The 16643-nt window shown below is 36.9% G+C and overlaps 1 protein-coding gene across 1 annotated transcript in view; it reads left to right on the forward strand.

Annotated features, from left to right (window-relative positions):
- USP14 (ubiquitin specific peptidase 14) overlaps positions 1-16626 on the forward strand; it is a 35194-nt gene extending 18568 nt beyond the window's left edge. Inside the window, 11 exon segments of the mRNA NM_001075189.1 lie at positions 2705-2763; positions 3332-3462; positions 4364-4444; positions 4815-4900; positions 5563-5677; positions 8122-8187; positions 8332-8424; positions 9357-9485; positions 14436-14496; positions 14858-14965; positions 15851-16626. Of these exon segments, the coding sequence (NP_001068657.1) occupies positions 2705-2763; positions 3332-3462; positions 4364-4444; positions 4815-4900; positions 5563-5677; positions 8122-8187; positions 8332-8424; positions 9357-9485; positions 14436-14496; positions 14858-14965; positions 15851-16002 (1081 nt within the window). The 3' untranslated portion in view covers positions 16003-16626.
- Positions 16627-16643: the final 17 nt, after the last annotated feature.

Genomic DNA, 16643 nt, shown 5'->3' on the forward strand with positions numbered 1-16643 from the left:
TTGTTGGCAAAGTAATATCTCTGCTTTTGAATATGCTATCTAGGTTGGTCATAACTTTCCTTCCAAGGAGTAAGCGTCTTTTAATTTCATGGCTGCAATCACCATCTGCAGTGATTTTGGAGCCCCCCAAAATAAAGTCTGACACTGTTTCCACTGTTTCCCCATCTATTTCCCATGAAGTGCTGGGACCGGATGCCATGATCTTCGTTTTCTGAATGTTGAGCTTTAAGCCAGCTTTCTCACTCTTCACTTTCACTTTCATCAAGAGGCTTTTTAGTTCCTCTTCACTTTCTGCCATAAGGGTTGTGTCATCTGCATATCTGAGGTTATTGATATTTCTCCCGGCAGTCTTGATTCTAGCTTGTGTTTCTTCCAGTCCAGCGTTTCTCATGATGTACTCTGCATAGAAGTTAAATAAGCAGGGTGATAATATACAGCCTTGACATACTCCTTTTCCTATTTGGAACCAGTCTGTTGTTCCATGTCCAGTTCTAACTGTTGCTTCCTGACTTGCATACATGTTTCTCAAGAGGCAGGTCAGGTGGTCTGATATTCCCATCTCTTTCAGAGTTTTCCACAGTTTATTGTGATCCACACAGTCAAAGGCTTTGGCATATTCAATAAAGAAGAAATAAATGTTTTTCTGCAACGCTCTTGGTTTCTCCATGATCCAGCGGATATTGGCAATTTGATCTCTGGTTCCTCTGCCTTTTCTAAAACCAGCTTGAACATCAGGAAGTTCACGGTTCACATATTGCTGAAGCCTGGCTTGGAGAATTTTGAGCATTACTTTACTAGCGTGTGAGATGAGTGCAATTGTGCTGTAGTTTGAGCATTCTTTGGCATTGCCTTTCTTTGGGATTGGAATGAAAACTAACCTTTTCCAATCCTGTGGCCACTGCTGAGTTTTCCAAATTTTCTGGCATATTGAGTGCAGCACTTTCACAGCATCATCTTTCAGGCTTTGAAATAGCACAACTGGAATTCCATCACCTCCACTAGCTTTGTTCGTAGTGATGCTTTCTAAGGCCCACTTGACTTCACATTCCAGGATGTCTGGCTCTAGGTCAGTGATCACACCATCGTGATTATCTGGGTCGTGAAGATCTTTTTTGTACAGTTCTTCTGTGTATTCTTGCCACCTCTTCTTAATATCTTCTGCTTCGGTTAGGTCCATGCCATTTCTGTCCTTTATCGAGCCCATCTTTGCATGAAATGTCCCCTTGGTGTCTCTAATCTTCTTGTTACCCTGTAGTGAGATGTAAATTCATAACAGCAGCCCATTATGTAATGGCATGGTTCAGTGATGTCATGGGGTGCACTTGCTTTATGAGTACTTCATTTTAACTTCAGAAGTACCCTTTAAAAGTCCTAAAGTGTCTGCCAGGGAAACTGTTACGATTTTTAATTTTTTAATGAACGTATATAATTTAGGGGCCTTCCCTGGTGGCTAAAAGAATCTAGCAGTAAAAGAATCTGCCTGCTAATGCAGGAGACATGGGTTTGATTCCTGGGTCAGGAAGATCCCTTGGAGAAAGAAATGGCAACCTGCTCCAGTATTCTTGCCTGGAGAATTGAATCCCATGGAAAGAGGAGCCTGGTGGGCTTATAGTCCATGGGGTTGCAAAGAGTTGGACACAACTGAGTAACTAACACTTTTACTCTCATGGATTATTGTATATTAAAAAAATTAAGAATATTTTAGTTGTAGGAGTTTCCAAAAGATCTAAACAAACAAGTGAAAAAAAAACAAGACTCTTCAATTGAATATAATTTAACATTTTCTGTGACCTCTTTCACTCATTTATATAAGCACAGAGTTTTGTTTTAATTGAAATATAATTTATATCTAGTGAAAGGTATGCATCTTAAGTGTTGGATGTGAGCAATTTTGATAAATTCTCTATGACTCATTTTACAGTCAAGTTAATGGAACATTGTTATCATCTCAGGTTGGTGTGGTGGTGTACTTTTCCTGGTCAGCTGCTCAGCTCTTTCCCGTTGCCCGGTGTTTAATATTATCTGAATGATAATTTCTGATCCTTTGTCATAAAATATTTGTTTAAGTAGATATGGTGATTTGAATATTTCCGTGGGTGACCAGTCCTTTGTACTGCTGTAAATTAACTGAGATTCATAAAAATGAATTTAGAAATCAGAAACTCCTCGAATAGAGGAGCCTGATAGGCTACCGTCCATAGGGTCACAGAGTTAGCGCATGCGCGTGCACACACACACACACAGCTCATTTTATAGGTGAGGGAAATGACTAGAAATTTATTTTGTGTGTGTAAGAAATTAGTGCTGAATGTAGGCTTATTGATTTCCATTTAATGTTTTTGATCCAAAGCGTTTTTCTTCATTTATATAACAAATATAACAAAATTATATTTTGTTTTCTTTGTAATAATGGACATTAAATATGTACTTTCTTGTTATGCACAGTTTGTAGAAAATATTATAGATAAGTTAAGACGGGAAAGAATGTAAAGTAGGCTTTATTTACCTAAATTCTGCTTTTTCTTAGCAGTCGTTTTTGCCCATATAATTCTTAAAGGAACCAAGACTGGAAGAGAAGTAAAAATGGTGGGGACAGCTCAGGGAAACTTATAGTTGAGGGTGTCAGTGTCATAATGAGTCCTTTGAACTTGTTTCCTCCTGTCTGAGTTTCAGAATCTCTCTAACTCTGTCCTGCTGTTCATAGGTATGCAGGCGCCTTGAGAGCTTCAGGAGAGATGGCGTCCGCACAGTACATTACTGCAGGTCAGTATCTATATATTCTACCAAAAGCGTTTACTGAATACTTGCCTTCAAAATCAAAGAAGGCAAGTTAGTTTTAAAAGTGTTCAGGAAGTATGTTTAAGGATTTAAACATATTTCAGATTCCAGTATTCAGGAGTTCAGGACAAGGCAACCAAGTATAGGCTTAAAGGGAGGAGCATTGGGAGTGGTTACCTGATGTCCTGATAATGGCTCATTTGTAGCAGTTAAGCCTGCCTGTTTGATTTCTGGGCAGAAGTTGTATGTTCTCTGTACTGAATGAATATACACTGCTTTGTTAGGAAGGCAAAGGCTGTCAAGGATAGAGAGACTTAGAGCACCAGCCATTTTTTATAGCTAGTTATTGCATTATGAAGTCTTCTGATGAATTCTTTAAGATTTAAAAACAATTTTTTTTCTTATTAGGGATCCAGCAATTGCAAAAGGAGTAGATATACTTAAAAATAATTAATATGCAGTGCTTTATTAATTGAGAATTAGTTTATAGTAGCTTGTATTTATATTAACTATGTCACTATTTTACTAAGCAGGTATTTGCTTTGTTTTTAAGCCCTTAGAGATTTGTTTGACTCCATGGATAAAACTTCTTCTAGTATTCCACCAATTATTCTACTGCAATTTTTGCACATGGCTTTTCCACAGTTTGCAGAGAAGGGCGAACAAGGACAGTATCTTCAGCAGGTAATCAGGGCAAGGTTCTGTGGTTTTCATTTTGTACGTGTAAAACTTAGGTGTCCTACACTGACTGACTAAGCTCTATTTGGAAATACAATGCCAGTCCCCTCTAGTTCACACCACCATTATCTCTTGCCTGGAGAGGTGCAGTAGTCTGGTATCTGACCGTCTTGCTTCTGCCCTCTGTGGTGCTTCTCTACATAGCCCCCAGAGTCCTTTAAAGAATGTAAGATTATGTTGGTTCCCGTGTTTTCTGTCTTGGTCCTAAACAGTCTACTGCCTGCCTGCCTGCCTTTCTGAGCTTGTCATGTACCACTGTTCCCCTTGCAGTTCTCTCCAGATAAACTGGCTTCCTTGCTATTTAAAAAAAGAACTCTCCACATATCCTCTTTCTGTAGGGCCTTGGCTGTTTTTCCTTTGGTCGTCAGATAGGGATATGCCTTGCCTCCTCACCTCATTCAGGTCTCATGGGTCAAATGTCAAGGCATCAGAGAGGCTTTCCTTGACAGTCCTACTGAAATAGCACACTCCTCTTTCCCTAATCACTTCCTACTCCCATATTGCTTTTTTTTTTCTTCATAGCCCTCTTTACTTGAATTTGTTCTATTTTGTTTATTTATGTTCCCCACTAGGACTTGTTTCTACTCTGTTGACTGCTATGTAGTCCTTGTATCTAGAATGGTGTTTAGCATAATGAGTTCACTAAACATCTCTTGAATGAATAAACAAACTATTCTGGAATGCTTCACTGTTTTGAAGGTCATAAAATATTTAATTTGGCTTAATATTTAAAACAAAACAACTTTCTTCCCCTTCCCTAAGGAAACAGTAATTATTTTGGAAGTACTTTGTAAATCAAACACTGTATCTGCCAGGATTACTTACTATGTCACTTTTTAAATTACAGGATGCTAATGAGTGTTGGGTACAAATGATGCGAGTATTACAGCAGAAATTGGAAGCTATAGAGGATGATACTGTTAAAGAGGTAATTGAAATATATTTGTGTAGGCTTTGAGTTTCATTCCATCCCACCCTAAAAGTCTTGAAATAAGTTCATCTTAATAGATAGACATGTCCTTGAATACTTGAGATAAATGAATCTGTAGTTGGAATTTGACAGCTTGCATTTGACGCTTGACTTCAGTGTACTATTTACTAAATTTAATCCTTGTGCTTACTGAGCATCTGTAGTTTTTTGGTAATATTTTTTGATCAGTAGAAAGGTTTTGCAGACAGGGATTACATTTAAAAAAAACTTAAATATGTGTTACTAAACTGGATTGTGTGGGAGGTGATGTACATTAATATCCGTGTGAAGTAAAATTGGAATTTTTATTTCATCTGAATTTTTGCAGACAGATTCTTCATCTGCATCAGCAGTGACACCTTCTAAAAAGAAAAGTTTAATTGATCAGTTCTTTGGAGTTGAATTTGAGACGACGTATCCTTATGAGCCAAGATTCATATGGACTGTAATCATAACTTATTGAGTATGAATTGGTATAAATAGTATTGTTGACTGGATGGTGGGTGGGATATGAAGGAAAATTCTTTAGAGGTTTTTATGGTTAAAAAATATGGAAATTAGGAATTTGAAAAAATACCCATTGGAGTGATCTTGAAATTTAGATAAATGGACTCTTTAAGGAGGACATTCATTATTTTTTCCTAAGAATATCTTCAACAGAATGCTTCATTAATTCACCTCATAGAGAATTAATTTTTAATTGTATGAAATGGGATATATCAGCAAAATTACATACATGAAATGGAAGCAATTAATAAAACATGAATTTAGGAGAGCAGCATTTTCTAGATCATGGGTAGATTTATCTTTGAGTTATTAAGACCATTTTAAGACTATATAAATACCAAGTTATTTGCTGAGAGTTTATCCTTTTTCACACATTCATTACTCCATATTGTTGGTAAGTGAATGAGCATTTTTAAGTATTGAAATGAATCTCTGCTGGGAGACTAAAACATTTTAAATACCAGTGAATGATGTTATTAATTTTAAAAGCATTGGGATAACTTATTTTGTTAGAGATTATATAGCAAATTGAACGGCTGTTGGTATATTCCTTAACTTACTTTGCACAGCATGAAATGTACAGAATCTGAAGAAGAAGAAGTCACTAAAGGAAAGGAAAGTCAGCTTCAGCTTAGCTGTTTCATCAATCAAGAAGTCAAGTATCTTTTTACAGGACTTAAGTTGGTAAGGATAATTACAGTTTATCCACATGGTTTGTGGATTCTTTTACTTGCAAATATACCAACTTGCTAACTTTTATTTATAACCCCAACATCAATACTCATGGTTCTTTCATGGTCACCTGTAGACATGTGCAAGGTGGCAAGAATTCTGAGATGTGTGAGTCACACTGTCTCACCTGAGGCCCTCTGCCTTCTTGTTTCAGTGGAAACTAGTGTGCTCCTTGCAGTAATTTCAGTGCCACGTTTCTTGAATTTTTGTGCTTCTTGTAGGTGATCTTGCTGTGGATAGTGGCCTTCTGGCATGCTGCTAAAGTGCCGTCTGGTGTTCTAAGCGCAGGAAGGTGGCGATGGCCTTAAGGAGAGAAAACGTTGGTTAGATCAGCTTCATTCAGGGTTGAGTTACAGTGTACTTGGCTGTGAGTTCAGTGTTACTGCGTCAGCAGTGTGTGTTAAGGTGTCATTACACAGCAGAAAGACTCATAAAACAAGGCTGTATATTGATGGGTTGACAAAAATGTTATGACCAGAGGCTCGAAGGAGGCCTCAGGGGGCATTGTAATGAGGATATATTAATACTGGCGAGATAGACACTGGGATTGGCCCGTGCAGATGAGGGCCTGTAGACATTCTGCCATTGCAGTAGGACTGCAGTCGAGGCCCTAGAATTTAAGTGACTTTATTGGTTGGTGGCAAAGCCAGATCTAAAACTTGATTTTCTCACTATTCAGTTAGTTCTGTCTCCCCACTGCCATGCCGAAAAACCCACCCTAGTGGGCACATTGATAAAATAGAACAATTTTGCTTGCCTGTCATTTATTTGATAGTTTGGGGGAATATGTACATCTCTCAATTTTTTTTTTTAAACTTTGGCTGCACCGTGCAGCTTATGGGATCTTAGTTCTCCCACTAGGAATTGAACCCATGCCCCCTCGACAATGAAAGCTCAGAGTCCTAACCACTGGACCACCAGGGAATTCCTCAGTATTCCTAAGTATGTACATCTATTGAAGGATAGTCAGTGAATTGGGGCAAGTTTCATGGCATCAAAATGTTAATTAGAGAGTATGGGATAGAATATTTTGAGAAGGACTTTCCAGGTTATTGTCTTAATAATTTTATAAAATTCAATGAAAGCTAAGTATACCTGGAATATCTTGATGATGGTGGATTGATGATAGTAATACATAGTTAACCTGATCAGTAAGCTCTAGTACATGGGGATGCAAAGAGTTGGACATAACTGAGCACTTTAAAAATTTTACAAAGTACCAGATACGCTTTCACATTTTCATGAGATGTTAACATTAATTGTCTTGGTATTTTTAGATGCTTTGTCATCATTGGTTTTATCCTTGAGTAATTTTGCTCCACATTTCTTTACCTCTTCATTGTTGAGTAAACTTGGTTAAATGTTAAAAACCTACTCCATAGTGATTCCTTTTGTAATGTGGGTAGTAATTTTTAAAAGTCAAACCTGGAACAATTTTTATGCGAGTATAAGATGATTTTGCTGCTGTTGCTGCTTAGTCACTCAGTTGTGTCTGACTCTTTGCAACCATATGGACTGTAGCCTGTGAGGCTTCCCTGTCCATGGGATTTTCCAGGCAAGCATATGGCAGCGGGTTGCCAGTTCCTATTCCAGGGGATCTTCCTGACCCGGGGATCAAACGTGAGTCTCTGGCGTCTCTGCATTGGCAGGTGGATTCTTTACCACTGCCGCCAGCTGGGAAGCCCCCAACATGCTTACTGAACATAGACTATGTACCAAATAGTTCTCCAAGTTTTCTTCATGTGTTAACTCATGCAGTTCTGACACCAGCACTGCGACGAAGTGCTGTCACTACCAGTACAGATGATGCCCAGAGGGAGACCTGTGTTGCTCAGTGCCACCCAGGCTGTAAGGATGGAAAGGCGGACACTGGTTAGAAGATGCAAGGGCTGAAGGCTTTCCCACATCTATTAGATTAACAGGTTTTCTGTGTTGTGACTTTCTCAAATTTAACAATAATTGATTGGTTCTGGAAGGCTTAGCTACATAAAACATAAAGAACAAGAGTTATTTACATTCTCTTCCTTTTCCTCTAATACAAATATTCTGACGATCTGTAAATAGAAGAATACCATGAAAGGTTTCCTTATGTTGTATAAAAACACAGTATAAAGTCTCAGAATCTGACCATTTGGATCATAAATTAAAAGACTCAAATATTTACATTCTGAAGAGTTCATGCAAGTAAAGACAAATTATTTTTATGCCTTTTAAGAACTAAACCATATCTAAAAGCCTTCTCACTTTGTCTTCATTCAGAGTATTTCTCAGGGGTATAAATCTGTTGATATACTATATGTTATCTCTTAAATAGTCCTAAGTTTTCAAAGAGTTAAAGATATAATTCTGTATTGCAGAAGACATTTTTTAATGTTTGGTCTTCTGTTCTTTTTTAGCGACTTCAGGAAGAAATCACCAAACAGTCTCCAACATTGCAAAGAAATGCTTTGTACATCAAATCTGTAAGTTTTGGAATCCAATTCCATTTAATCGAAAGGTTTCTGGTTAATTAATGTTACCCAGACTTTGTTTTTACCAAACTGAGGAATTAGAAACTTGTGTGGCCTTTGCATGTTATAGAATTTCTTTCCATTTTCTTTCCTCAGTCAAAGATCAGCCGGTTACCTGCTTACTTAACTATTCAGATGGTTCGATTTTTTTACAAAGAGAAGGAATCTGTGAATGCTAAAGTTCTTAAGGTTAGTAATAAATTTACTGTAATAATTATAATTTTTTGAAGGTAATTCCTTATTTACAGTAGATTTCTTTATTCTTTTAGAACTCACTTCAAAATACTATACAGAAGTTATTAACATTAGATAAGTGGTTATTAATCAGGAATATATATTGGAATTGTCTGTTTTCCCTTTTCTTTTAACATACGCATGCCTCCCCCTCAGCCCTGTCCAAGCATCTGATTAAGGGGGGCCTCGGGTCTTAGATTTTTCAAGAGTCCCAGGTAATTCTGATGGATGCCCTCCTGTCCCCAGTAGTACCACTAAACCAGATCCTCAGTTGCAGAGATACCGGTAGGTTTGGGGACAGGAGTGGGCTAAGCGGTAGTGTAACACACTGTCATCTGTGTGATTCCTTTCTTCCAGGTGAAGGGAAAGTGTTAAATTACTGGTGCCCAAAGAATAATCATTTGATGTCAGAGCCAGCCTTAGGATTTGTCCGTTTCATTGAACTGTAGCTCTGCAGTGTATCCATAGAGTCTCTGATCCTTTGGGAAGGGGTATATAATTCTAACCTCTTGAGCTGAATTTCATTAATACATTTTCAGATATACTTAGGTTTGTACAAGCAGGTTAAATGTAGTTGAAGTAATCTGCTAGTTTAGTATTTCTGAAATGCTTCATTTGTTGTTTAAAATTTTGGTAGCTCCTCTGTAGTTAGTTTGATAAGGGTTAAAATGTTGACAGAAAAGTTGAAAAGAATTTTTGTCTTAAAATTGGGGCCAGATTGAAAATAAGCACTATAGTTTCAACTGCATGGGTCTCCACATGATTTTTATAGGTCTTATTTTCAGCTTTATTTGGCTATGAAAGCAGTAATGTAAAAGTGTGGTAAATATTTTAAGGAACTACCTTTTTAATTCTGTTTGCACTTTTTATTTTTGGTTTGTATATAGGATGTGAAATTTCCTCTTATGTTGGATGTGTATGAACTATGTACACCAGAACTTCAAGAGAAAATGGTTTCTTTTCGATCAAAATTCAAGGATCTAGAGGATAAAAAAGTAAATCAGCAGCCAAAGACAGTAAGTTCTTATTGTTCATTTTCTGACCTTAACATGTTTATCTTTACTCTGTGTTCAGTATTTACTTTATATTGTTAATCTGTTAGTACTAATGGGTGAATCTGTATTTGGCATATATACAAATCCTACATGTATTGGTGAAGCCCTTAAAGTTTTAGATATATTTTAGCATAAGGAAAAGGACTCTAGCTATGCTGAGTGGGTCCTTTATGATAGAATGAACATAATATTTCCTTTTCCCCTAAAATTTGCAGCTTACATTCTTTTAAAGTTTATTTCCTCAAAGCATTTCACATAACGTCTTGCCTTGTAAAATTTAGTGTATTTTATTATTTTCCTTGTAAGACATGATGTTATCTTCATTTCTTAAAATGGATTGGTGTCACAGAATATTGCTTCCTTTATGCCCACTGTGACAATTAAAGTTGTATCTTTTAATAAGTGCTAATGGTATGCCTGTAACTGTTAAAATTATAACCTTAGCAACTTTATATTTAATAAATTGTATATTTTAAATTTAGAGAAGGCACAGCTGAATTACATGTTTTCTTGAAAAGGAAAAAGATATTTCCTGGTAACTAGGAATATTTCCAGTGTGATATTACATACCAAATTTTAAAATTAAATTCTTCTGCAGGTTTTGTGTGTCTGTTAAAAGGAATTTTTAAAATTAAACTTCGAGATAATTGTAGAATCACATGCAGTTGTAAGAAATAATAGAGTTCCTCGTTTCTCCTAGTGGTAACAGCTTGCAAAACTATAATATAATGTCGTAGCTGGAATATTGACATTGATACGGTCTAGGTGCAGTACGTTTTTCTCATCACAAAGCTCTCTCTTGCTGCCCCTTTGTAGCCAAGTCCACTTTCCGCTACCCCCTTCATTCTTATCAGCAATGTCTGCCAATCTATTTTCTTTGAATTCTTGCCAGAATCTGGTAGTATTATTTTAGCCGTTTGTGTAGGTTTGCTTGATGTGGCCTGAAGGCTAATGATGTTGAGCACGTCTTCATGTGTTTCTTTGGCATCTATGTGCCCCCTTTGATGTCTCTTCATATTTTCTGTGTGTGTATGTGTTAGTTGCTCAGTTGTGTCCAACTCTTTGTGACCCTATGAACTGTAGCCCACCAGGCTCCTCTGTCCATGGAATTCTCCAGGCAAGAACACTGGAATGGGTTGCCAGTCCCTTCTCTAGGGGAATCTTCTTGACCCAGGGGTTGAACCCAGGTCTCCTGAATTGCAGGCAGATTCTTTATAATCTGAGCCACCAGGAAAACCCCTTGTTTTTCTACCCACTTGCCATTTGGTCTTTTACTCTTGAATTTTGGGAGTTCTTTATATTCTAATACTAATCCTATGTCAGATACATGGTTTCTGAATATTTTCTCCCAGCCTGTAGCTTCGTCTTTTCATCCTATTAACAGGGTCTTTTGAAGAGGAAAATTTAAAAAATTTTGTTATAGTTCAACCTGTTTTTTTCTTCAGTTACTCTTGCTTTTAGTGTTATATCTAAGAAACCATTACCTAGTCACAGGCCATGGAAGGTTATGTTTTCTTCTAAGGTTTTCATAGTTCCTCCATTTAGGCTTTTTGATTCATTCTGGGTTAATTTTTGTATGAGATGAGGTACAGGTCCAGATCCTATTGCATGTGAACATTCAGTTGTCCCAGCACTACTTGTTGAAAAGACTATTCTCTTCCCAGTGAAAGGTCTTTGCACCCTTGTAGTGAACCAGTTGACTATAGATGTGAGTGTATTTCTGGACCCTCAGTTTTTTTCTGTTGGTATGTCTGTCCTTAGGCCGATATTGCAGTCTTTTTTTTTTTTTTTTTAATGATTTTATTTAGCTTTGACGTGCTCTTTATTGCTCCCTGGACTTTTCTTTAGTTGTGGCGAGTGGGAGCTGCTCTCCCGTTGTGGTGTCCAGGCTTCTCTTTGCAGTGGCTTCTTTCGTTGCAGAGCACGTGGGCTCAGGAGTTGCAGCTCAAGGGCTCCGTAGTTACATTGAATGGACTTAGTTGCTTAGCGTCATGTGGGATCTTCCCAGATCAGAGATTGAACCCATGTGCCCTGTGCTGCCAGGCGAATTCTTTACCACTGAGCCACCAGGGAAGCCCAGTACTACAGTCTTGATTACTGTGGTTTTGTAGTAAGGATTATAGCAAAGTACGAAACTTCCAACTTTGTTCTTTGATATTGTTTTGACATTTTTGAGTCCCTTTTATTTCCATACCTATTTTAGGATGAGCTTGTCCATTTCTTCAAAAACAGCTGGAATTTTGATAAGAGATTGCATTGAATCTGTAGATCGATTTGGGGAGTATTTCCATTTTAATAGTATTAAGCTTTAAAATCCATGAATTTACTATGTCTTTTGATTTATGTAAGTCATTAAGTTTATCAACAGTTTAATAATTTTCAGTGTACATTTCTTGTACTTTAAATTTATTTGTAGCTATTTTATTATTTTTGATGTCTTTGTAAATGACATACTTTTTCTAATTTCATTTTTGCATTCATTATAATTGATTTTTGTATATTGGTCTTTATCTACTTTGTTGAAACAGTTTATTCATTTTTTTTTCCACTTATTTTTTTGAGAGATTGTATAGAATTGATGTTGTCTCTTAAACGTTTGGTAGAATTGTCTTGGACTGATAATCTTAGCCTGGAGAGTTCTTTTTCAGGAGTGTTTAAATTAAAAATTCAACTTTAGTTACGGGCTATACAAATAATTTATATCATATTTGGTTTGTGGAATTGTCCATTTCATCTAGTCAGTTTTACATGTGTAGAGCTGTTATTCAGGTGTTTGCAGGGTGTAAGTGGTACCCTGTTACATTCCTGATATTGGTAATTTGTGTCTTTTTTTCCTTTTGTCAGTCTTCCTAGAGGATTGTTTTTTTTTGCTCTTTTCAAAGAATTGGCATGTTGGTTTTTTTTTTTTTTTCCCTGTTTTTCTGCATCTAATTTGATTGATTTCCACTTTCATTATTTCCTTTCTTCTTCTTGCTTTGGGTTTATTTTCCTTCTCTTTTCTAGGTCCTTAAGTTGTGGGAACTTGGATTTTTATTTCAGACTTCCTGTTTTCAAATATTAGTGGTGTAAATTTCCCTCCTGGCAGTGCTTTCAGATTGTGTCCTACAAATTGTTGTACTGCATTTCTATTTTCATTATGTTCCTTGTATTTTTAATAAATTTCCCTTGAGATTTCCCTTTGACCTTGGGTCATTCAGAAGTGTCTTGTTCAGTTTACATGTGTTTGGAAAATTTCCTGTTACTTTTTACCGATTCTGGTTTGAGTCCATTGTGAGAAAACACATGTGGGTGATTTAAATTCCTTTAAGTTGTTGGGGTTTGCTTTGTGGCTCAGGATGTGATCTGTCTTCGTATCTATTCCCTGGGCACTTGAAAAGAACATATACTTTACTGTTGTTGAGGGAAGTATTTTGTGGTGTTGATTAGGTCCAGGTGGTTGATGGTGGTGCTGGACTTCCTGTACCCTCGCTGTCTTCCGTCTAGTTCGTCAGTTGAGGAGCGGTGAAGTCTTCAAGGAAAGTTATGGGTTTGTATGTGTCACCGTTCGGTTCTGTTAGCTTTGGCTTTTCACTTTTTTTCTTTTGGCTTTTTTTCTTTGGCTTTTCACAGTTTTCTAACTGTTATTTGGTGTGTACACGCTTAGGGTGGCTGTCTTGGTGGAATGGTTCTTTTATTATGTAGTGTGTCCCTCTCTGTTCTTGGTAATTCTCTTTGTTTTCAAGTCTACTTTGTTTGACATTAATTTTTCCATTTCTTTCTGTTAGTATTTGCATGATACATCTTTTTCCATTCTTTTACTTTAAATTTGCCCTTATTATATTTGAAGGTGGTTTCCTATATTTTGCCTTCTGTTCTGTTTTTTGTTTCTCTTTTTTCCGTACTGTCAGTTACGTGAACATTTTTTAGAATTCTAATTTGGTTTACATATTTTTCTAATGTATTTCCTTGTTTAGCTTTTTTTGTAGTTGCTCTAGGAGTTTAATAACTATATAAAGGAGTGGTTGACCTAATTGCCTTTTTGTTGTAAGATTCTTTGGCTTCTTGTCACTTTAGCTGGCACTGTCTTCATTATCATAGATTTTAAAGAACTTTGTGTCCATATGCCTAAATAAGTTGTTTGTATTACATGCTGGAATGGATTGAGGCAAGGGAGTTCCCACCAAAGATTCTTGTCTAAAGTTGTGAATCTTTTTAATTGCTGAATTAAATAGTTCATTTGGACTGAAGTGGCAGGTGGCCATGGCTTAGTAGATTTAATATAAGTTGCTGTAATTCTACTTCTGTTTTTGTGAGGCAGCTCTTTCTCCTCACCTACATGGTTTGATAGTGTGGGCAAAGCTGCAGAATTGACTTTCTTTCTTTCTACCCTAGACGGTGTTTGTCTGGACTCTCTTCACTGATGTGCCCTTGGTTTAGTGGCTTGTAGTTGGTCCTGTAATCAGGATCTGCTGCTATACCTATGAGATTGTATAATGTTCAAAAGTAGGACTTTGGGATTTACAGTTTTATGTTAACTGTTGTTGCTGTCGTGTCCGACTCTTTGTGACCCCGTGGACTGCAGCATGCCAGGCTTCCCTGTCCTGCACCATCTCCCAGAGCTTGCTCAAACCCATCCATTGAGTTCGTGAGGCTCTCCAGCTGTCTCGCCCTGTCATCCCCTTCTCCTTCTGCCTTCAATCTTTCCCAGCATCAGTGTCTTTTCTAATGGGTCAGCTCTTCAGATCAGGTGGCCAAAATATTGTTAATTATAGTTATATCATTTTAGCACTGTGTAAGGGAGATCATATTTTTCCTTTGTTTTGCCTTGGTGATTTGTATTATAGATAATAAATGTTTGTGGAGATATATACTTTGAGAATATAAATTTTAATTCCAGTACCATGCAAATTAAAAAAAAATTTTTTCCCTCAGGGTGACAAAGACAGTAGTCCCCAAAAAGAAGTTAAGTATGAGCCCTTTTCTTTTGCTGATGGTGAGTGAAATCTTCATTTCAACTGAGTTTTACTGTGTGTAGGCTTTTTAAAAAATAATTTACTGTCTTGCCACATAATCTCTGTTTCCAATACCAAGCTTAAAAATAGTTGTGTTTCTTAAAGTATAATTTACCTTAATATGAGATAGTAAAAAAATCACTTTTCAGTGAATATATGTTCTGTAAATGATAGCATACTTATCTTTCATGAAGCTTTAAGTGCACCATAGTCTCTTAACTGGATTTTAATAATAAGGTAGTATTCTGTAGGCTAAACTTAAGTTGTTCTTCCTTGTCACGTAACTTGAGAAAGCACATATCTGTTCATATCTAATATTAGTGTATTTATGTCTTTCTTTAGACATTGGCTCCAATAATTGCGGATACTATGATTTACAAGCAGTGCTAACGCATCAGGGAAGGTCTAGCTCTTCAGGCCATTATGTATCATGGGTGAAAAGGAAACAAGGTAAAGATTCTGGTTTGTTTTTTTTTTCCCCCAAATTGTTGCATACTGTTTTGACAAGTTTAAATTTTTTAGCACATTTATTCTGAAAACTTTTTGATCTCAGAACCTCTTTTACATTCTTTAATTATTGAGGATTCCAAAGAACTTTTCTTTATGAGAATTGTATCTTTAATATATTTACTAAAATAGAAAACTGAGAAATTCATTTTAGACTGACATTAATGAAATCATTACATATTAACATAATTTTTTTACAGATTAGTTATTTAAAAAATATATTATGTTTCACCCCGCTGGGTCTTTGTTGCTGTTCAGGCAGGCTTCTTGTTTGGTGGCTTCAGACAGGCTGTAGAGCACATGGGCATAGTTGCCCCCCAGCACGTGGAATCTCCCCTAACTAGGGATCAAACCCGTGCTCCCTGCATTGGCAGGCAGATTCGTAACCACTGGACCACCAGGGAAGTCCAAGTAACATTTTAAAAATAACAATCTTTTCCAAAACAGAAAAATATTTAATGGCGTTGATTTACATTTTTGTGAGTTTGTTAGGCTGAACAGGAGGCAGCTGGATTCTCCTGCTTCTGCATTCTGTCTGCTGCAGCTTTATCACGCACTGTGTAACCTCTGGAGAGTTCCAAAGCACTCTTCAGAGAATGGTGGGGGTGGGGAGGCAGATGCTTTAGAAATGTTATGAAAATAATTGTAATCGTCATGGAAACCCTGAAAAGATCTTGAATGTGTGTAGTCCCTGGACCGCACTTTGAGAACTGTTGGTATGGCAGATGGAATACTACTGTGCCTAAAACTCCTCAGTACCTTTTTTGCAACGGAACTCTGAAAAAATCGTCTATGAGATAAATTTTGTGTTTCTGTCTCACACTTTAGATGAATGGATCAAGTTTGATGACGATAAGGTCAGCATTGTAACACCAGAGGATATCTTACGACTTTCCGGTGGTGGAGACTGGCACATAGCTTATGTTCTACTCTACGGGCCTCGCAGAGTGGAAATAATGGAAGAGGAAAGTGAACAGTAATCTTCATTTTAGCTATTTATGCTTAGGTGTGAAATAAATGTTATTTGTTGATCATTTCTATAACCCAGAGCTTTGGAGGAAGATTAGTTTAGGTGGTTTTATGTGTTTCCCCTCATGTGGAACAAGAGAGGGCAGAAGCAGACCACTCTGTGTTACCAACCTAAGAAATTACAGAAAAGAGAAAATTGCCTTTGGACTGTGCTGCCCTGTGTAAAGGTGGCAGGAAGAACTTTTTAAAAAGCTTATTGCTTGGATTAATTTTTAAAAATTATGAGTTGAAATGCCTTTCAACCATTATTACCTTCTGTGATAATTTTTCTGTCTTTTTCAGCCCAAGATTCAGCAATCAGATGTTTATTGCACACCTATTACTCTATTATTTGTTGTTCTTGCATGGTTCAAACCACCAGTGATCCAATAGCTGCCCATCCTTTGCCTTATCTAACACAAATGTTGCCAGGAAGGTGGAAGGAAGTAAGTTTGATCTCATTGTGTAACTCAGTGCTGCGTCCCCACCCCCATGCAAACATGGGTACAATCAAGTATTTGTCCAGCCTGACTGTTGCTGGCTTTTCATGACTTTAAAATAAATTGTGATCAAATAATAGTACATTTGATTATACATTTGTTACTGTGTCTCT

The sequence above is a fragment of the Bos taurus genome, chromosome 24, assembly GCF_002263795.3.
Source record: "Bos taurus isolate L1 Dominette 01449 registration number 42190680 breed Hereford chromosome 24, ARS-UCD2.0, whole genome shotgun sequence".
Taxonomy (NCBI): domain Eukaryota; kingdom Metazoa; phylum Chordata; class Mammalia; order Artiodactyla; family Bovidae; genus Bos; species Bos taurus.